This window comes from Aspergillus stella-maris (assembly GCF_047715825.1).
Source record: "Aspergillus stella-maris strain CBS 113639 unplaced genomic scaffold BDV14scaffold_46, whole genome shotgun sequence".
NCBI lineage: Eukaryota > Fungi > Ascomycota > Eurotiomycetes > Eurotiales > Aspergillaceae > Aspergillus > Aspergillus stella-maris.
The window spans coordinates 1-14,388 of NW_027396840.1; the positions used below are offsets into that span (position 1 = coordinate 1).

Sequence of the window (14,388 nt, forward strand, 5' to 3'; positions counted from 1 at the left end):
ATAATATAGAAGTTAGAAGCTGCGTACTAACCAGTTACCAATCAGTTAACAACCGATTGCTTACTTCAAGATCCGCGTCGAGATTACCCGTCTCTGAAAGATTATCAACTTCAGTAATTACTGACTGACTAGAATCCATTTTAAAGGTAGTCTAGTAACCACTTGTCAAGTGGTTGGTAACCGTTTAAGCAATAAGGCAAGAGAGAATTAAAGAGAAGTGAGGGTAACTAGATTTCAGTGCTTTTGTAAGATATTTAAATGGGTCGCGAGACCCAAAAACCTTACTAATGGTCTTGGCGGTCACATGATTAGAGGTATGGGTCACTTGACCATTGAGCGGAGGTCAAGTGACCTGTGTACTCCTCGCTGGGCTCTCGATGCCACTGGTATTGCTGACAAAATGTTCCGGTCGGCCTGAGTCAGTTTGTCGTATGCTATCTGCCAATTATCCTTGACCACCTTTTTACCAGGTCCAAGAGGCACCATATCATTTCCTGCGCCTGGTCCGTCAGTCGAGGGTCGAGTAGCTGGTTCCGGTGCGGTATCAAGCGGGATCCTGCGACTTTCTCTGCTGCGCCCTCTCAGGACTGTCTTGAGAGGTCCAAGCAGCTTGTCTCTCTTTCTGTCCATGGTCGGTACAATTCAATGAGAAGTGAGTATCACCGCTTTCCACGAATAGTGTGTAACGACAAACTGCCACAAGAGGCTGAGTTGAATTCGGCTCGAAGAGGGGAGGGGCCTCTTACTGATTGACATGGTTGTTTGGCCATCAGCCAGTCATCAGCTGCAGCCGCCAGCCAAGGTGCCAGAGGCAGTGCCGCCACATGCCGCTTGGCATTGACTGCTGGTTGTTTTTTCTAGCCAAACGAACATTTCATCCGCAGCTCTGAGAGAATTGGATAATATGTAGTGTGGGTAGTTGTACTCCGTATGATGGAGGTTGGTTGAAGAGGTAAAGGTTGAGCAATTGTTCTCGCTCTGGGAAAGACCGCCAATCACATGACTCGTCCTTGACGGTAGGAACCGGACAGGCCAGACTATGAGTACTTATTCGAGAAAAGGCGCATCATATTAAAATCTTAGACGAAGTCTACTAACACGTTGATTTCATTTTGGATTTGGATGGCGGATGTCTTGCTGTAGTGCCTACGAGAAATATATTTTGTGAACTCCAAATGCAAACACTTTGGAATTTTGATGCGTAACACTTAACATAAACCACTCGGAGAGTATACATGTTTATCCTGCTCGAACAACCAATAAAGCATCTTTTACAGTTATAATGGCGTTCTCTCATCCCGTCATCCCAGCCAGCATAGCCCCGTCCCATTCCTAATCAGTCTAATTTCCAGCCTTGCATATCGCATCCCAGCCTTGTAGCCCAAGCGCAAATAGGTAGGTTAAATGTGGAAGAAACAAGGCTACGACCGGTCGGAACAGTTTGGTCACGAGGGAACATGGCTTTACATTCTGTGATGCTCCTGGTGCCTGGATAATTACGAACTTGCTTCATTTTTTGGCCGCGGATTTCATACCCCATAATCGGCCACACCCTTATATTCCGCCGATATACGCGAGCGAAAGACTTCACAGATCGCACAGGAAACTTCATACACTGGCTTGATTCCCTTTCAGAGACTCTTCAACACGTATCAGATCCTCTTACCTCGTCCAAGACACTGGCCGAGGCACTGGTGACCACCTGCAAGTGCTATAATTTTCCAAGTCAGAGTGGACGAGAACGTTTCTCCGCGCTGCGATGGATGATGGCACTCTTGTGCTCAATATGAGTACCACTAGCACCAGAAGATACACTGCATGTGCAGCTTTACGTTTTGAAGATTAAAGAGTCATGTCCTCTTTTCTGGAAGAATGCTGTGAAAATTATCAAGCTATCGCGGCAGAAGTTGTACGAAGATATGGTAGACTCGAGGCCCACCGGGTTAAGCTCCAACAGCAGGACTCTGAGAGCCTCAGGCTAAACCAAATGGCATTTTCCAAGTTCCCAAAGACGGAAGATCTTGTTGGAGCATGAAGGTCTCTGGCGGGGATATTCCGGGGCAGGGCCTTTCCTTATCAGGGCAGCAGAGATAAGCCCCCACTGCTTCCACCACAGATGCCCCGGCAGGCAATTCCTCTTTCTCCAACATTCCTTCCCCATAGCAACTATGACATCGCAAAGCGGTACAGACACTGTCAATAAACAGCCGGTGAAGCGATACACCCGCAACTCGCGAGCCTGCCGGCGCTGTCGCCGCTTGCGCACCAAATGCGTCAACGACGGCGGACAAGCACCATGCGAACCATGCCGGCAGACGAACCAAGAATGCATCTTCCTTCGACGCGGTGAGCCAGATCTAGATCGCGAGTTCCGTCGACCGAGGACTCGGCCTCGGCAGAGCATTGCGAGTACGGTGTCACCCACATCACCAATTCAAGTGGCCTCTAGTCACTGCGCCACTGAGTTTACAGAGAACGCGCTGCCGGAATTATTGCCGCCGTTTGAGGAGTTGTTTGAGGGAACTCATACATTTACGACATCGTTCTTCCAGTTGGGCTTTATACCTAAGACGTTGTTCTTTGAACGCCTGAGGAAAGACCCTGATTCCATTGGCACCTTTCTTCTGCTGGGTATCTTGAGCATCTCGGCAAGATTTACGCCCAGTCTGGTCAAGCGATATGGCGGCGCAAGTAATGCAACGGAGCTCTTCCTTAGTAGGGCAGCTGCATTGGTTCCATCGCAGATGTACAACCCTTCTCTAGAGGCCACTCAGGGCCTGTTCCTGATGAGCATCGCGGAATGGGGGACTGGCGACAAACACCGCAGCTCGATGCACATGGGAATGGCAGTGACCATGGCCGGAATACTACGCCTTCACAGAGAGGAAACATACCACTTGCACAAGGATGCAACTGCCGAGGAGTTTGTTCATGCAGAGGCTGCGAGGCGGACCTTTTGGATGCTTGAAAGCTACAATAGTCTGCTGTCTGGATCCAGTTCGCCAGTGTCAATCTCCTACCGCGACATTTCTGCTCTGCTACCCTGCAGCGAGACTGAATTTGCGTTTGGTGCAATGACTGGTCCACGCGCCGCCATGGCAGGAACTATACCAGTTCTCGAAGACCCTTCGTTGGCACACTGCTCGACTCGCTCGTTGTTTGCTACCCTTCTACAAACCCACAACCTCTGGGGCCGGGTAGCAAGAGCCGTTAGCAGCGACCAGCAAGAGAGCATCGCCAATGAATACACGGACCTGTCAAACGCGCTTGACAATTTCGAGCATAATGTACCTCTCCTCCACCGCTGGTCAAGCTGGAACCTGCGCGGCTTCAAAGCAGAAGGCTTGGACCTAGCTTACTATTCCGCCGTGATGGCTCTACGACTATGCCACATCGTCCTGCGACGACGATACCTGCATGACCGGCTGCAGCAGAACGATCTCAATGTCGATCTCGAAAACAACACAACCACCGAGCTCTTCCAAAACATGCTCCTCCTCCACGAACAGATAGACGCCTTTTTCGAATACCGATCTCCAGAGCAGGGCTTCCCGGCACTAATCGTATTCTGCGTCTACGTTTGTGGCTCTCTTGCGAACCATCTATACCAGCAGCCCCAGATATGCCCTTCCATTGCGCCCCATGCTGAAAGTGTTCTCTGCAAGTCGCTTACGGGCTTGGGTCAACTACAAGATGCTTGGCCGCTTGCTCGGAAATGGAATGCGGCGCTTTGTAACGCCAGTGCTGTACCGAGTCCGAACGAGTTCTCGAATGAGGCTCAAGTAGAAGATCAGGATTTATCAACGAATGCACGAGGGGGGGATCTGACGATGAATGGTGACTGGGATCGTCCCATTTCACCACCGGCGTTCTCTGTCCGGCTGAATGACCCCTTCCCGACGGATGTCATGCTGATGGAGTTTGAAGCGTATACGTGGAACGATTTGTTTACAAGTTTTTCATAGAATCTGCCAATTCTTTTCAATTTCTGAGTTGATTTTTCCTTCGTCACCACATCTGCGTGTGTTGCATCTAGATCGAATAAATTCGGGTTGTAGATTTCTGGCGTCCGGTCTCCGCATGCGGGTCTTACCACCTATATTCCCATCTATCAGTTATAGGACACTATGAAGAAAATGAGTAACTATGGTTTTGCTATTGGGAAGGTAATGACGATTTGAGGGTTGTCGATTGTATAAGTCTTACTTAGATTTTGGTATCCCGGGACATTGTATATATCAAATCTCTGCTTTTGAAGAATTTACGCCGATAACGATCTCGATTTGACACGATATGGAAGTTGGAGTAGGTCTATCTACCTAGAGACAGACGCTGATAAGCAGGAGTGATCTTGCCTGCCGGACCCGACGACTCCAACCGGTCAAGATCCGAGTCCAAAAGTCTCCTCCAGCACCAGCATCATGATCACCAAACCATTTTCCCAGCTGTAATTCACTACTGGTTGTCTTCTCACGCAGGTGGTGTATACAATCCATTTATTCACCTAGTCGCCATGGCCACACCACCACCCCCCCAAATCCACCAACCAATCCACCCCTCCATCCATCCCCTCCTAGACCCCGAATACGTCTCCTTCCACAACACACACTTCCAATACATCATCCCCGACGACCAAAAACCCTGGGACGGGTCCGCTCGCACATCAACACAACCCTGGCCACGAACGTCCTCCCCCCTCACGCCCGTCTCCTCAATCCGCGACATCGAATTACCGAATTTCCCAGTCCGAGTGTTTACACCGAATCATCCCAGACCAAAGGATGGCTACCCTGTTTTCATCTGGTTCCATGGTGGAGGGTGGGCTATTGGCGGTCTTAACGACGGGAACGATCTGTGTACTCTTATCGCTGATGTTGCGAAATGCGTGGTTATCACAGTTGGGTATCGACTTGCGCCTGAGGATCCATATCCCGCGGCAGTGGAAGATGCAATCGCCGCACTAGAATGGGTTACATCCCCGCCTGGCTCTTCAGTCCTCGGCGGAATCGACAAGTCCCGTATAGCGATAGGCGGGACATCAGCGGGTGGGAATCTCGCTGCTGTGCTAGCCATGAAAGCTTCTTTACTTTCGACCCCAATCCAAATAGTATTCCAACTCCTCGTCGTCCCGGTGATTGACAACACAGCAACTATTGAAGGAATATGGAAAGAGAACCAACACGCGCCGTGGCTCACGCCTGCTAGAATGACCTGGTACAGAGATATGTACATCCCCAACCCTGAAACACGTTTTGAATGGCAAGCGTCGCCAAACTTGGCGCCAGTGGAATTATTAGCGAATAGTCCGGATACATTTATTGCGGTTTCGGGACAGGATTTGCTTGCGCCTGAGGCGAGGAGTTATGCGGGGGTATTGGAACAGGCTTGGAAGGGTGAGGGGGTGGAGGGAAGGAATGTGGAAGTTAAGGTTTATGAGGGGGGGACGCATTCGATTCTTGCTATGAGTGGTGAGTGCCTCCTTCATTCTTTTGGAGATATGGTTTGCTAACAACGACAATTTTCAGGCGTCCTGAGCCAGGGAAAGCTGTTATTAAGGGACTGCGCGGAGCGGGTATCTAGGGCTTTCTCAAACTGAGATGGGCCCAACCATGCAGGGGAGAGATTGATTACTTGAAACATTACTCAATCCGATTAAACGGAGAATTGCGTTTATCCATTATTCAAGTGTACGTGGGATAGCACATGCTTTGTAGAATGCCCAACAGAAAGCCTTTCACTGCAATCTTAGTGTCTGGAGGCCGGCGGCTGGCGGCATCCGCCACCATGTCAGGATGGATCCTTCTCTGTGCTGTAGGCATGATCAACGCCTCATGGATATAATATACGAAAGCCAAGTCAACATATATAATCTAAAATGAGAAATGTAATGAAGGGCGCGGCTTCTCAAATAAAGCGAGGGCGATGGATACCCCGTTAAGGTTGAAACGGGAAAAGAGGCCAGAAATACTGCACTACTATCCCCATCATAACCGTAAGCACAACCACCAGTGATTTCTTCAGGCCTACACGCTCTGATACCCACTCACCCCATGTCCTACTACGGTATTCATCCCATGCACCCCCTGCCAGCCGAAGTGGGAGAAAGCCGCAGATTTCGCCGTCCGCAATCGACTGCGAGATTGCATATGCGATGAAACCATTTGCATGAGGGACAAGGTAACGACCGAGCAAGGCCATGAGGAAGCTATCGCGGGTTTGCACTCGAACCATGGCGCGAGACATGTTGTAGGTTGACCGAATACGCGGGTACCGAGAGGCTTGGTATTCTTGCAGCATGGCCGTGACGGCTTCAGGTTCGGGTGTGGTTTCTCGGTTGTCGTTTTTTGTGCCGTGCACGAGGGCGTGAATCAGGGTTGCTAGTTTGGCTGCGTCTTCTATTGCCATGTTTGCGCCTTGTCCCAAGTTGGGGGTCATCTGGTGCGAAACGCAGAGGGTTGTTAGTGGCAGTGGCAATTGTTTGGATGCCAAGGTATGGGTAGTGGACATTCATGGTACTTACCTTGTGAGCACTATCGCCGATCAAGACCATCCGATTATAGTACCAGGTCTCCGGCAGACCTTCCTCTAAGGGGGTCATTGTCGCAATCTCCCTAGTGTCCCATAGCTGGCCAAATGTGGCCCCATTGCACAGCGGATGGTGCCGGTAGCGCTCAGCACTCGAGGCAGCATCTTGAGGGCCAAGTCGAGGATGGTCGGGATATATGTACTGACGATCTAGCTTCTCGATGAGAAACCAGTAGATGCGCCCGTTTTTCCCGTGGGCTGTGAGGATGACCGCTCCGTCCGACATCGCCACCGTCTGCTCGCCTGTATTCAAGCCTTTGATCGATGGGGAAATGCCAAATACACAGGAATACTCTGTGGATAGTTCTATAGCTGCAAGCTCTCGTCAGGCTGTTGTCAGGGGGTGAGATAGGTTATGGGGTGCCTTGTCTTGCCTTGCTGCTCTTTTGCAGTCTTTCCATGCCTATTCGCTGCCTTCAACATCTCTATCCTCACCTTGCTGTGCACCCCATCCGCACCCACCACGAGACCCCCGGTATATGTCTTGCCATTTTCTGCGATTACGGCGACTAGCCCATTGTCGTCGGGTCCCGTCACAGAGGCCACTCGTGTCCGAAGATGAATCTTGCTCTGGTCGGGAAACCTAGTGTACAATATCTCGAGCAGTCTCTGGCGCTCGAGGAAGGCAAAAGACTGACCGAATCTGCAAATCCCTCTTGTTAAACTGGCAGCAGAGATCTAAGTTGAGCCATGTACGTACCTTTCATAAATAACGTGCGTCCAGCTCGAGGCCCAACTGAACCCATCGGGGCACGTCGTAATTGTCTTGAGCATTGGCTCGATGTGCTTCTCGACCTCCTCATACAGGCCCAGCTGGTCAAGTACCCGACCACCATGGGGTAAGAGCCCGATAGATGCCCCGACCTGGGGCGCAACCTCGTTCGCCTTCTCTAGTACGATATAGTCGATACCTGCTCGCGCCAAACAATGTCCAAGGGTCAGGCCGGCGATCGAGCCCCCGACGATGATGACCCTAAAGGGATGTTTCTCCATCGGTACGATGTCCGTTTGTAGATGGTTTTGCGGGAGAAAAAGAAAAAGAAGAGGTTAGAAAGACGACTGGAGAAAGGTAAAGGCAGTCTCTCAGTCTGTGCTACCTAGAAGCCCGAAGTCCGACCCTTGCTGTCCACGTCAACATGCGTCCCGAAAGACGTGCTTCCCTGCAAAGGACATTTATAATCTGTCCAGGAGACACGAACTGGCACGAGATATAAGGTAAATGCTGTGGAATGTGTGTTGAGGTGTTTCGAAGTTGGATCAGGTAACTACCGAACGATAATCCCCCAGGCTACGTAGTAGTCCTCAGGTGTCAATAGAATTCAGTGTCCAAGTTCATCATCAGCCACCTCCGTCAGTGCAGGTCAAACCTGTCCTGTTCACAATACAACTGGCCTTCGACGCTCTTTGACGTCGAAGGGGCGGGAGTCCCACGGGCTTGCAGAATAGATAAGGAGCCAAGTAGGTAGGTAAATCACCGGAACTACTATTAGGAGAAAGAGCGTCGGGGTAGGTAGATGCCCAGCGGTGACACAGCCCAATTGGGAGTCAACCTGCCACCCCCATAGGCTTCAGCCTCGGGACTCGTTGGCCGTTATTCCCCCGACTACAATCTCGGATGCCCAGATATCTAGAAGTAGAAGCAGATTTTTAATATCCATCCACTAAGATGATTGCTAGACAGAATGCCAGTGTAGCTCACAATTCAGAACAGTCCACTCCCATTGATCAGAAGGTCGGAATGTCAGCATTTATGCCCGTTTTGTGCCCCCGACCTCCACCCGTCGGAAGGCTCGGGAAGCGGCCACGGCAGTATAGGTAGCCAGCCCTGTTGTAAAATGGACCATGTCCTGTCCTACGGCGCGACTAAGTAGAGATCTATCTAGGCTCAGGATATAAATTCATTCAGGTAGATTGAGGGCTGTGGCTTCTATCTTCAGGAACCCTACGGAGTAGCTGAAGCTAGGTACCTAGGTATTCAACCCTGTGTCCACTCGTGAGTCGTCTTGATTCACGATTTGGTAAATGATTTAATCAATAAAGCCAGATCACTGCAACCGGAAGCAACATTCAGACTCCGTTAGACAGGAAAAATGCCCCTAAACCAGGTAGGTTGTGATCCTTTCCAGCAGGTTTTTTTTTTGCTCTCTTCGCACGCCCGGTACCTAGGTAGATGGATGTACCTACCTTCCTACCTAACAAGTACTAATGAATCCCCAGCTGAACTATGACAGTCTATTTCTATATCAAGTATCTACCGAATTACATATATCTTATAACATAACAAAACAAAACATACCAAGAACACCAAACCCCTAACACCCCCTCCACTTCCGTTCCACCCACCTAAACGGCCCATAAAGCAAAGCCGCAAGAACAAGCGCAACCTCAAACCCTAAATCCCCCACTGTCTCCGCCAGGGGCCCAGTATACCATATCTGCGCCATACAAGGGACAACAAGTCCAAAAGACGCACCCATGGCCGTAAGCGCCGCAATCCCACTCGGTAACTTTGACGCACTGCTCACGGTATCATGCGTATATTGCTCCTCGGTACACCGCCCACCCCTGAACAGGAAATGTTCGGTAAAGGTGACAGATACAAACGCCGCAGACCAGTAGGCGATAACGTATAAGAAGTTCTCCAAGGAAGCGAAGAACGAAGTCGCGGCTGATATACTAACCGGAATAGCGACGGCCGTGTATATCACAACAAACACCAACCGCGGGATCTTGAGCATTACTTTGCTAGGAAGCAAGAGCTGGAAATTGATTGAAATGGAGTACATCGCCGCGGCAAGATTACCCAACAGTGAAAACGAGAGCAGGACCGAGATGAATTTGCCGAAGTTGCCTAGGGGTGAGACCATTGCGTATAACACGCCGCCGGCGCTATAGGACTCGTATCCTGTGCTCCAGGATGAGTTTGTGGATGTAGAGGACCCGATTGCGGCGCCGAGAATCATGAGTGGGATTGTGGGGATGTTCAGGCCGAAGTAGGTGTAAAAGAATATGCGGAGGGGGGAAACGGAGGTGTCGCAGTAGACTGTGAAGTCTGAGGCCATGGCCTAGCCAACTGTTAGTTCACTCCTCCATATTCCAGATAGATAGGGTAGATAAAAAGGAGACATACAGCCCAAGGAATCAAAAACCCAGCAACAGCCCCCCCAAAACTAATAACCGTCGCTGGGGTCGGCTTCTCCGTACTCGCCTGATTAATGAGTCCCTTCCCCCCCTCCCCCGTTGCAACCAGAATGGCCACCAGCGCAAAAACCCAAGAATACCGCTCAAACTGATGCAAGATCCTATACCCCCCGATGGCAACAACCATTCCACAAAGCGCGATAATCACGATCCCCACAGTAGCAGATATGCCCCCCTCCGAAACAGCAGCCAGCGTAAGCCCACTAAGTACACAATCGATTATCCCGAACCCGGCAATCGTGCAGAGGTTCAAGGCAACAATGATAGAAGTCAGGTAATATCCGAACGTGAATCGCGCTAGAAGCATCGTGCGCAGCCCTGTCCGAGCCCCAAATACACCCATGAATGCAGGCGGGAGTGCGCAGAGGAGACTAAAAAAGAGAATAACAAGTGAAGCATCACGTAGACTCAGCCCGAATGACAGCGTGCCTACCATCCCGGTGACAATAGGGAGGAGATTCGTGCTCATCGTGAACCAGACGAAGAAGACGTTTATGAAACGTTTGTCTGTTCTTGAGGAGATTGGGACGGGTGCGATACTGCTTGTTTCGACGCCGTATTTTGTTAGGGTTGAGAGCCATTTTTGGGGTCTTGATAGCGTAAGCGTGATGGGTTGGGATTCGGCGGTTGATATGTCTGGGAGGGGAGTTGTTGTTGGGGAGGGTGGTTTTTCGGTGTCTTTGTCTGTGGCTGTTTCTGTTGGGTTGGACATTTTGGTTGATAGATGGATGGATAGATGGTGGATGGTGGATTGGTGGAGGATAGGCTTATGCAGGTGAACGGACTAAGTGGAATAGTCGGCACTGGCAGGGTGTGGAGAGCTTTATGGGGTGTTGGAGATGCTATCAAACAGGATCCTCCTGATTTGTTTAGACTCTTGGTATTGGGTCTGGTATCTTGATAGCGCTGGGGGTGATAAGATTGCCCTTGCCGTTGGTTTGCCGGCCGGAGATAGGATTCCTGAATCTTTGATATCCTATCTAAGTTTGTTCTCAGTAGAGTATCTTTTGGTCTTAGATTATTCTGGAAGTCCTAGAGAAAATAGTTGCTGTGGCTCGCTATCATTAATCTGGTGAGGATGTAGATACAACGAATTTCCTGGCTATACCGTTCAACCTCATTGACCAGCCCTCTCCAACCCTTTCAACCCAGCATCCTTCAAAGCACCATCAACCTCATCCAACCTATCCACAAACCCACCAGACCAACCATCCCAGAATCCCTCCTGCTGACCCTGTAATGACCCACTCCTCTCCAGCGCCCAGCTCGTAAGCCCAACATGCCCCGAAATATGCATCATAAACGCCATCGCACCCTCCCCAACAAACGTCGGCTGCAAATCAGCACTCGTCGCCTCCTTCCATCGTTCAAATGACTCCCCATGCGGCATATAGCTTGGCTCAAACGTCAGCCCGCCGGGCGTCAGGTTCGTCCCTGATCCACCCCACACCCCGTATATCATGCCCATTAACTCCGTCGCGACATTGCGGTGGTAGTATGGTGGTCGGAAGGTATTCGTCGTCGCGTTCCATTTCGGTGTGAAGACTAGGAACTCGGCAAGTGAGACGCCGGGCCGTTTCGATTTCGCGGTGAGGACGCAGTAGATTGACGGGTCGGACTGGTCGCGGGCTGTTGTAGAGGCGTTGATGAATTTCTCGAGGCAGTATTTGTAAGGCGCATATGTGCCGTGCCAGGCGACGACGTCGAAGGGGGTGTGCTTCTGGGTATAGGTCCATAGATTACCCATCAATTTCACCACGATTTCCCACTCTCCCTTGTCGACGTCGATGTCGAAGCTCGCGACGGGGATTTCAAAGTCGCGCGGCATAGCCATTCCATTTGACCCGATAGGACCGAGCTCTGGAAGTTCATAGTGACTCCCAAAGATTTCTTGGATATAGCCTCGTCCGACTCCGTCCGGAAGCGTAACTTTGAAGCGCATGCCCGCTTGAATAACGACGAGTTCCCCCGGTCGGACCATCATCTTGCCGTATTCCGTTTGAATATCGAGACGTCCTTCTTGCGGTAGGATAAGAATATCGCCGTCGTTATTGACGAAGGCCTTTTTCTCCATCGATGTATTGGCAGCGTAAATGTGCACTGCTAGTCCTTCTTTCACCGATGGGTCGCCATGCCCGCCGATTGTTTTCCAGCTCTGTGTAAAGTCGATATACTCGGATGTTGACGGTATACTGAATGCATCCCAGCCCATGTCCTGCGGTGTGAATGTGACATTGCCATTGCTAAGGTTGAAGTCTGCTTCGAGATCGGGTGTCGAGGGCAGACGCGACAGTGTCCCGTGAACGACTGACGGTCGGACGCGATAGAACCAGGCATGTTGAATAGAAGCTCGGGATGAGACGAACGGCGTCCCGTTGAGCTGTTCAGAAACCAGATCGTACTTGCATCGCTGGGGGGTGTTGCATGCGATCGGTAATGTGCCGGGGATAGCTTCTGAGGCGAACCGGTTGCCAAACCCTGTTTGGTAGATGTAGGGGTCGTCTTTTGTTGGTGTAGATATGAATGATGATGTTGCGGTCGCCATGATTCTGTTCCTGTCGAGATTTACTGAGTTGTGCATTATTCTTGGCTCCTGTGAGACTCAAGTATAGCAAAGGAAGCGACTGCCGGCCGGCAAAAGTGGGTTTGATAAGGCGGCCAACTCCAACTTCTCCAAGATAGTTGGTGATACAGTTGTTGATCTGCCATCAGCATCCTTGCCGGACGCGACGAATGAAATTGTGCAGAGATCATGGCGTCAGCAGCAAAGTGCATTTAACCAAACGCACTGCCAGTTGCGCTTCCCTTGTACCCTCAACCCCAACCGCAAAGATGGACATCCCAATTTCACCGACCAGGGCCGTGATAGTTCTGGCTCTGTTATGCGTGACAGTCGCAGCATTACTCACGCGCAAATCCAAATCACCAAGACTGCCACTCCCTCCAGGGCCACCAAGCATACCTATCATCGGCCACCTCCGCACCATCCCCCGCGACCATCCCGAACACGCTTTCGTCCAATGGGGGAAAGAGTACAGCACCGATATCCTGCACTTCAATGTCCTAGGGCGCCCCATTATCGTGCTCAACAGCGTCGAAGCAGCGCACGACCTGATGGATAAGCGCGGCGCAAACTACGCCGATCGTCCGCGGTTTGTGCTATTCGAGGTTATGGGATGGGGTGTCACTCTGACATTCCTGCGATGGTCGCCGCGTTTCAAATTGCATCGAAAATTGCTACAGCAGAGTTTCACGCAGTCTGCATGTAAACCATACCGCGGTATCCAACTTGAAGAGGCGAGGCGGGCTGTGCGGGCGATCGTGAAAAAGCCGGAGCAGTGGGAGGTATTGTTACGCCAATTCTCGACAGCAGTAGTCCTGCGCATCGGATTCGGTATTGAAGTACAGGAGGAAAAAGACCCGTACGTGCAGATGGCGATTGACGTTGAGGAGGCGACGGGCGAGGGAGGTGTCCCCGGTGCTTCGATCGTGGATGTCTTTCCGGTGTTGAAGCATTTGCCTAGTGTTGCTGGCAAGGTATGGAGTGCATTTCAACCGCTGGCCCATGCAAGGCAGACAAAGCCTTCGATACAGCGACTGCATGATGCGCCGTGGGATGTGACGGAGCCGAGTATTCGCAATGGGACGGCGACGCAGCCTTCCTTCATGCGGACGCATTTGGAGCGGTATCTTGAGAATGAGAAGAAGGGAAAGTCAACTGAGGACGTCACGATACCGGACCTGAAAGGCGCAGCCGGAGCTATATCCATCGCAGGCGGGAACACAACATGGAGCACTATCATTGTCTGCGTGCTGAACCTGATGCTCAACCCAAAAGTCCAAGCCAAAGCGCGGGCCGAGATCGAGAGTGTTGTTGGATTTGATGAGAACGGGAATATCTCACGGCTGCCAGACTTTGAAGACAGACCGAACTTGCCATATCTGGAATATATGATCCAGGAAGCAACCCGCTGGGCGCCTCTCTCGCCCCTTGGTGTTCCTCACGCCAGTCTGAAAGACGACATGTACAAGGGGTATCATATTCCCGGTGGCTCAACGGTTTTTGCAAACGCATACGCCATGTCCCGCGACGAGAGATATTACTCCTCTCCAGAGCAATTCAACCCAGATCGATATGTTCCTGTCTCGGAGGGTGGAAAGGGCGAGCCGTTACCTGAGGGGCCGTTCGGGTTTGGAAGGAGAGTATGTCCGGGGCAGTATCTTGCTCTGGCGGGTGTGTATATTGCGGTATCGACACTGGTCGCGACGATGGAGTTGAGGTGTCCAGTTGATGAGCAGGGAGAGGCTGTTCCGCCGACAGTGAAGTTTTCAAATGGGTTGAGTGGTGTGCCTGATAGCTTTGGGTGTGTTATGCGATTGAGGAATGAACGAGTGAAGGAGTTGCTGGGTTGTTGATCTATATAGTCTTCTAATGGTTCTATTTAGTAATATGAACAAGTACTAAGCTTGCCACTTACTTTGAATACTTTTTTAAATGCGCTGTGAATGCTTTGGTGAATGGTGGCACACTCTTGCAAACGGAGCATATCAACAACACAGCACCTCCCACTTCCTTTTCTTTTCTTTTCTTTCCTTTCCTTT

The 14,388-nt window shown here is 50.9% G+C and overlaps 7 protein-coding genes across 7 annotated transcripts; 3 read left to right on the forward strand and 4 right to left on the reverse strand.

Annotated features, from left to right (window-relative positions):
* Positions 1-292: 292 nt before the first annotated feature.
* Positions 293-940, reverse strand: BDV14DRAFT_177443 (uncharacterized protein). Its single transcript, XM_073769413.1, has 2 exons — positions 747-940; positions 293-693 (listed from the first exon to the last, which is right to left on the reverse strand). The coding sequence occupies exon 2, from the start codon at positions 628-630 to the stop codon at positions 322-324; it is 309 nt and encodes a 102-aa protein (XP_073625831.1). The 5' UTR covers positions 631-693; positions 747-940; the 3' UTR covers positions 293-321.
* A 1,228-nt stretch (positions 941-2,168) lies between these two features.
* Positions 2,169-3,965, forward strand: BDV14DRAFT_202315 (fungal specific transcription factor domain-containing protein; the record flags this gene model as incomplete). The annotated part of the gene is made up of 1 exon (XM_073773999.1): positions 2,169-3,965. One exon carries the CDS (start codon positions 2,169-2,171, stop codon positions 3,963-3,965), a length of 1,797 nt encoding a protein of 598 aa, XP_073625832.1.
* A 548-nt stretch (positions 3,966-4,513) lies between these two features.
* BDV14DRAFT_202316 (alpha/beta hydrolase) lies at positions 4,514-5,596 on the forward strand (the record flags this gene model as incomplete). Its single annotated transcript, XM_073774000.1, has 2 exons — positions 4,514-5,468; positions 5,526-5,596. The coding sequence occupies 2 exons, from the start codon at positions 4,514-4,516 to the stop codon at positions 5,594-5,596; spliced, it is 1,026 nt and encodes a 341-aa protein (XP_073625833.1).
* An 85-nt stretch (positions 5,597-5,681) lies between these two features.
* BDV14DRAFT_210220 (FAD-dependent oxidoreductase) lies at positions 5,682-7,578 on the reverse strand (the record flags this gene model as incomplete). The annotated part of the gene is made up of 5 exons (XM_073775842.1): positions 5,682-5,809; positions 6,048-6,435; positions 6,521-6,904; positions 7,021-7,228; positions 7,286-7,578. The coding sequence occupies 5 exons, from the start codon at positions 7,576-7,578 to the stop codon at positions 5,682-5,684; spliced, it is 1,401 nt and encodes a 466-aa protein (XP_073625834.1).
* A 1,319-nt stretch (positions 7,579-8,897) lies between these two features.
* On the reverse strand, positions 8,898-10,498 carry BDV14DRAFT_191238 (purine-cytosine permease family protein; the record flags this gene model as incomplete). The annotated part of the gene is made up of 2 exons (XM_073771468.1): positions 8,898-9,650; positions 9,716-10,498. The coding sequence occupies 2 exons, from the start codon at positions 10,496-10,498 to the stop codon at positions 8,898-8,900; spliced, it is 1,536 nt and encodes a 511-aa protein (XP_073625835.1).
* A 405-nt stretch (positions 10,499-10,903) lies between these two features.
* Positions 10,904-12,339, reverse strand: BDV14DRAFT_210221 (Homogentisate 1,2-dioxygenase; the record flags this gene model as incomplete). Its single annotated transcript, XM_073775843.1, has 1 exon — positions 10,904-12,339. The coding sequence occupies exon 1, from the start codon at positions 12,329-12,331 to the stop codon at positions 10,904-10,906; it is 1,428 nt and encodes a 475-aa protein (XP_073625836.1). The 5' UTR covers positions 12,332-12,339.
* Positions 12,340-12,618: 279 nt separating this feature from the next.
* BDV14DRAFT_202320 (cytochrome P450) lies at positions 12,619-14,202 on the forward strand (the record flags this gene model as incomplete). Its single annotated transcript, XM_073774001.1, has 1 exon — positions 12,619-14,202. The coding sequence occupies one exon, from the start codon at positions 12,619-12,621 to the stop codon at positions 14,200-14,202; it is 1,584 nt and encodes a 527-aa protein (XP_073625837.1).
* Between the last annotated feature and the right edge of the window lie 186 nt (positions 14,203-14,388).

Coding starts and splice junctions, on each gene's coding strand:
- BDV14DRAFT_177443 (XM_073769413.1), bottom strand. CDS start 630: ATGGACAGAAAGAGAGACAAGCTGCTTGGACCTCTCAAGACAGTCCTG.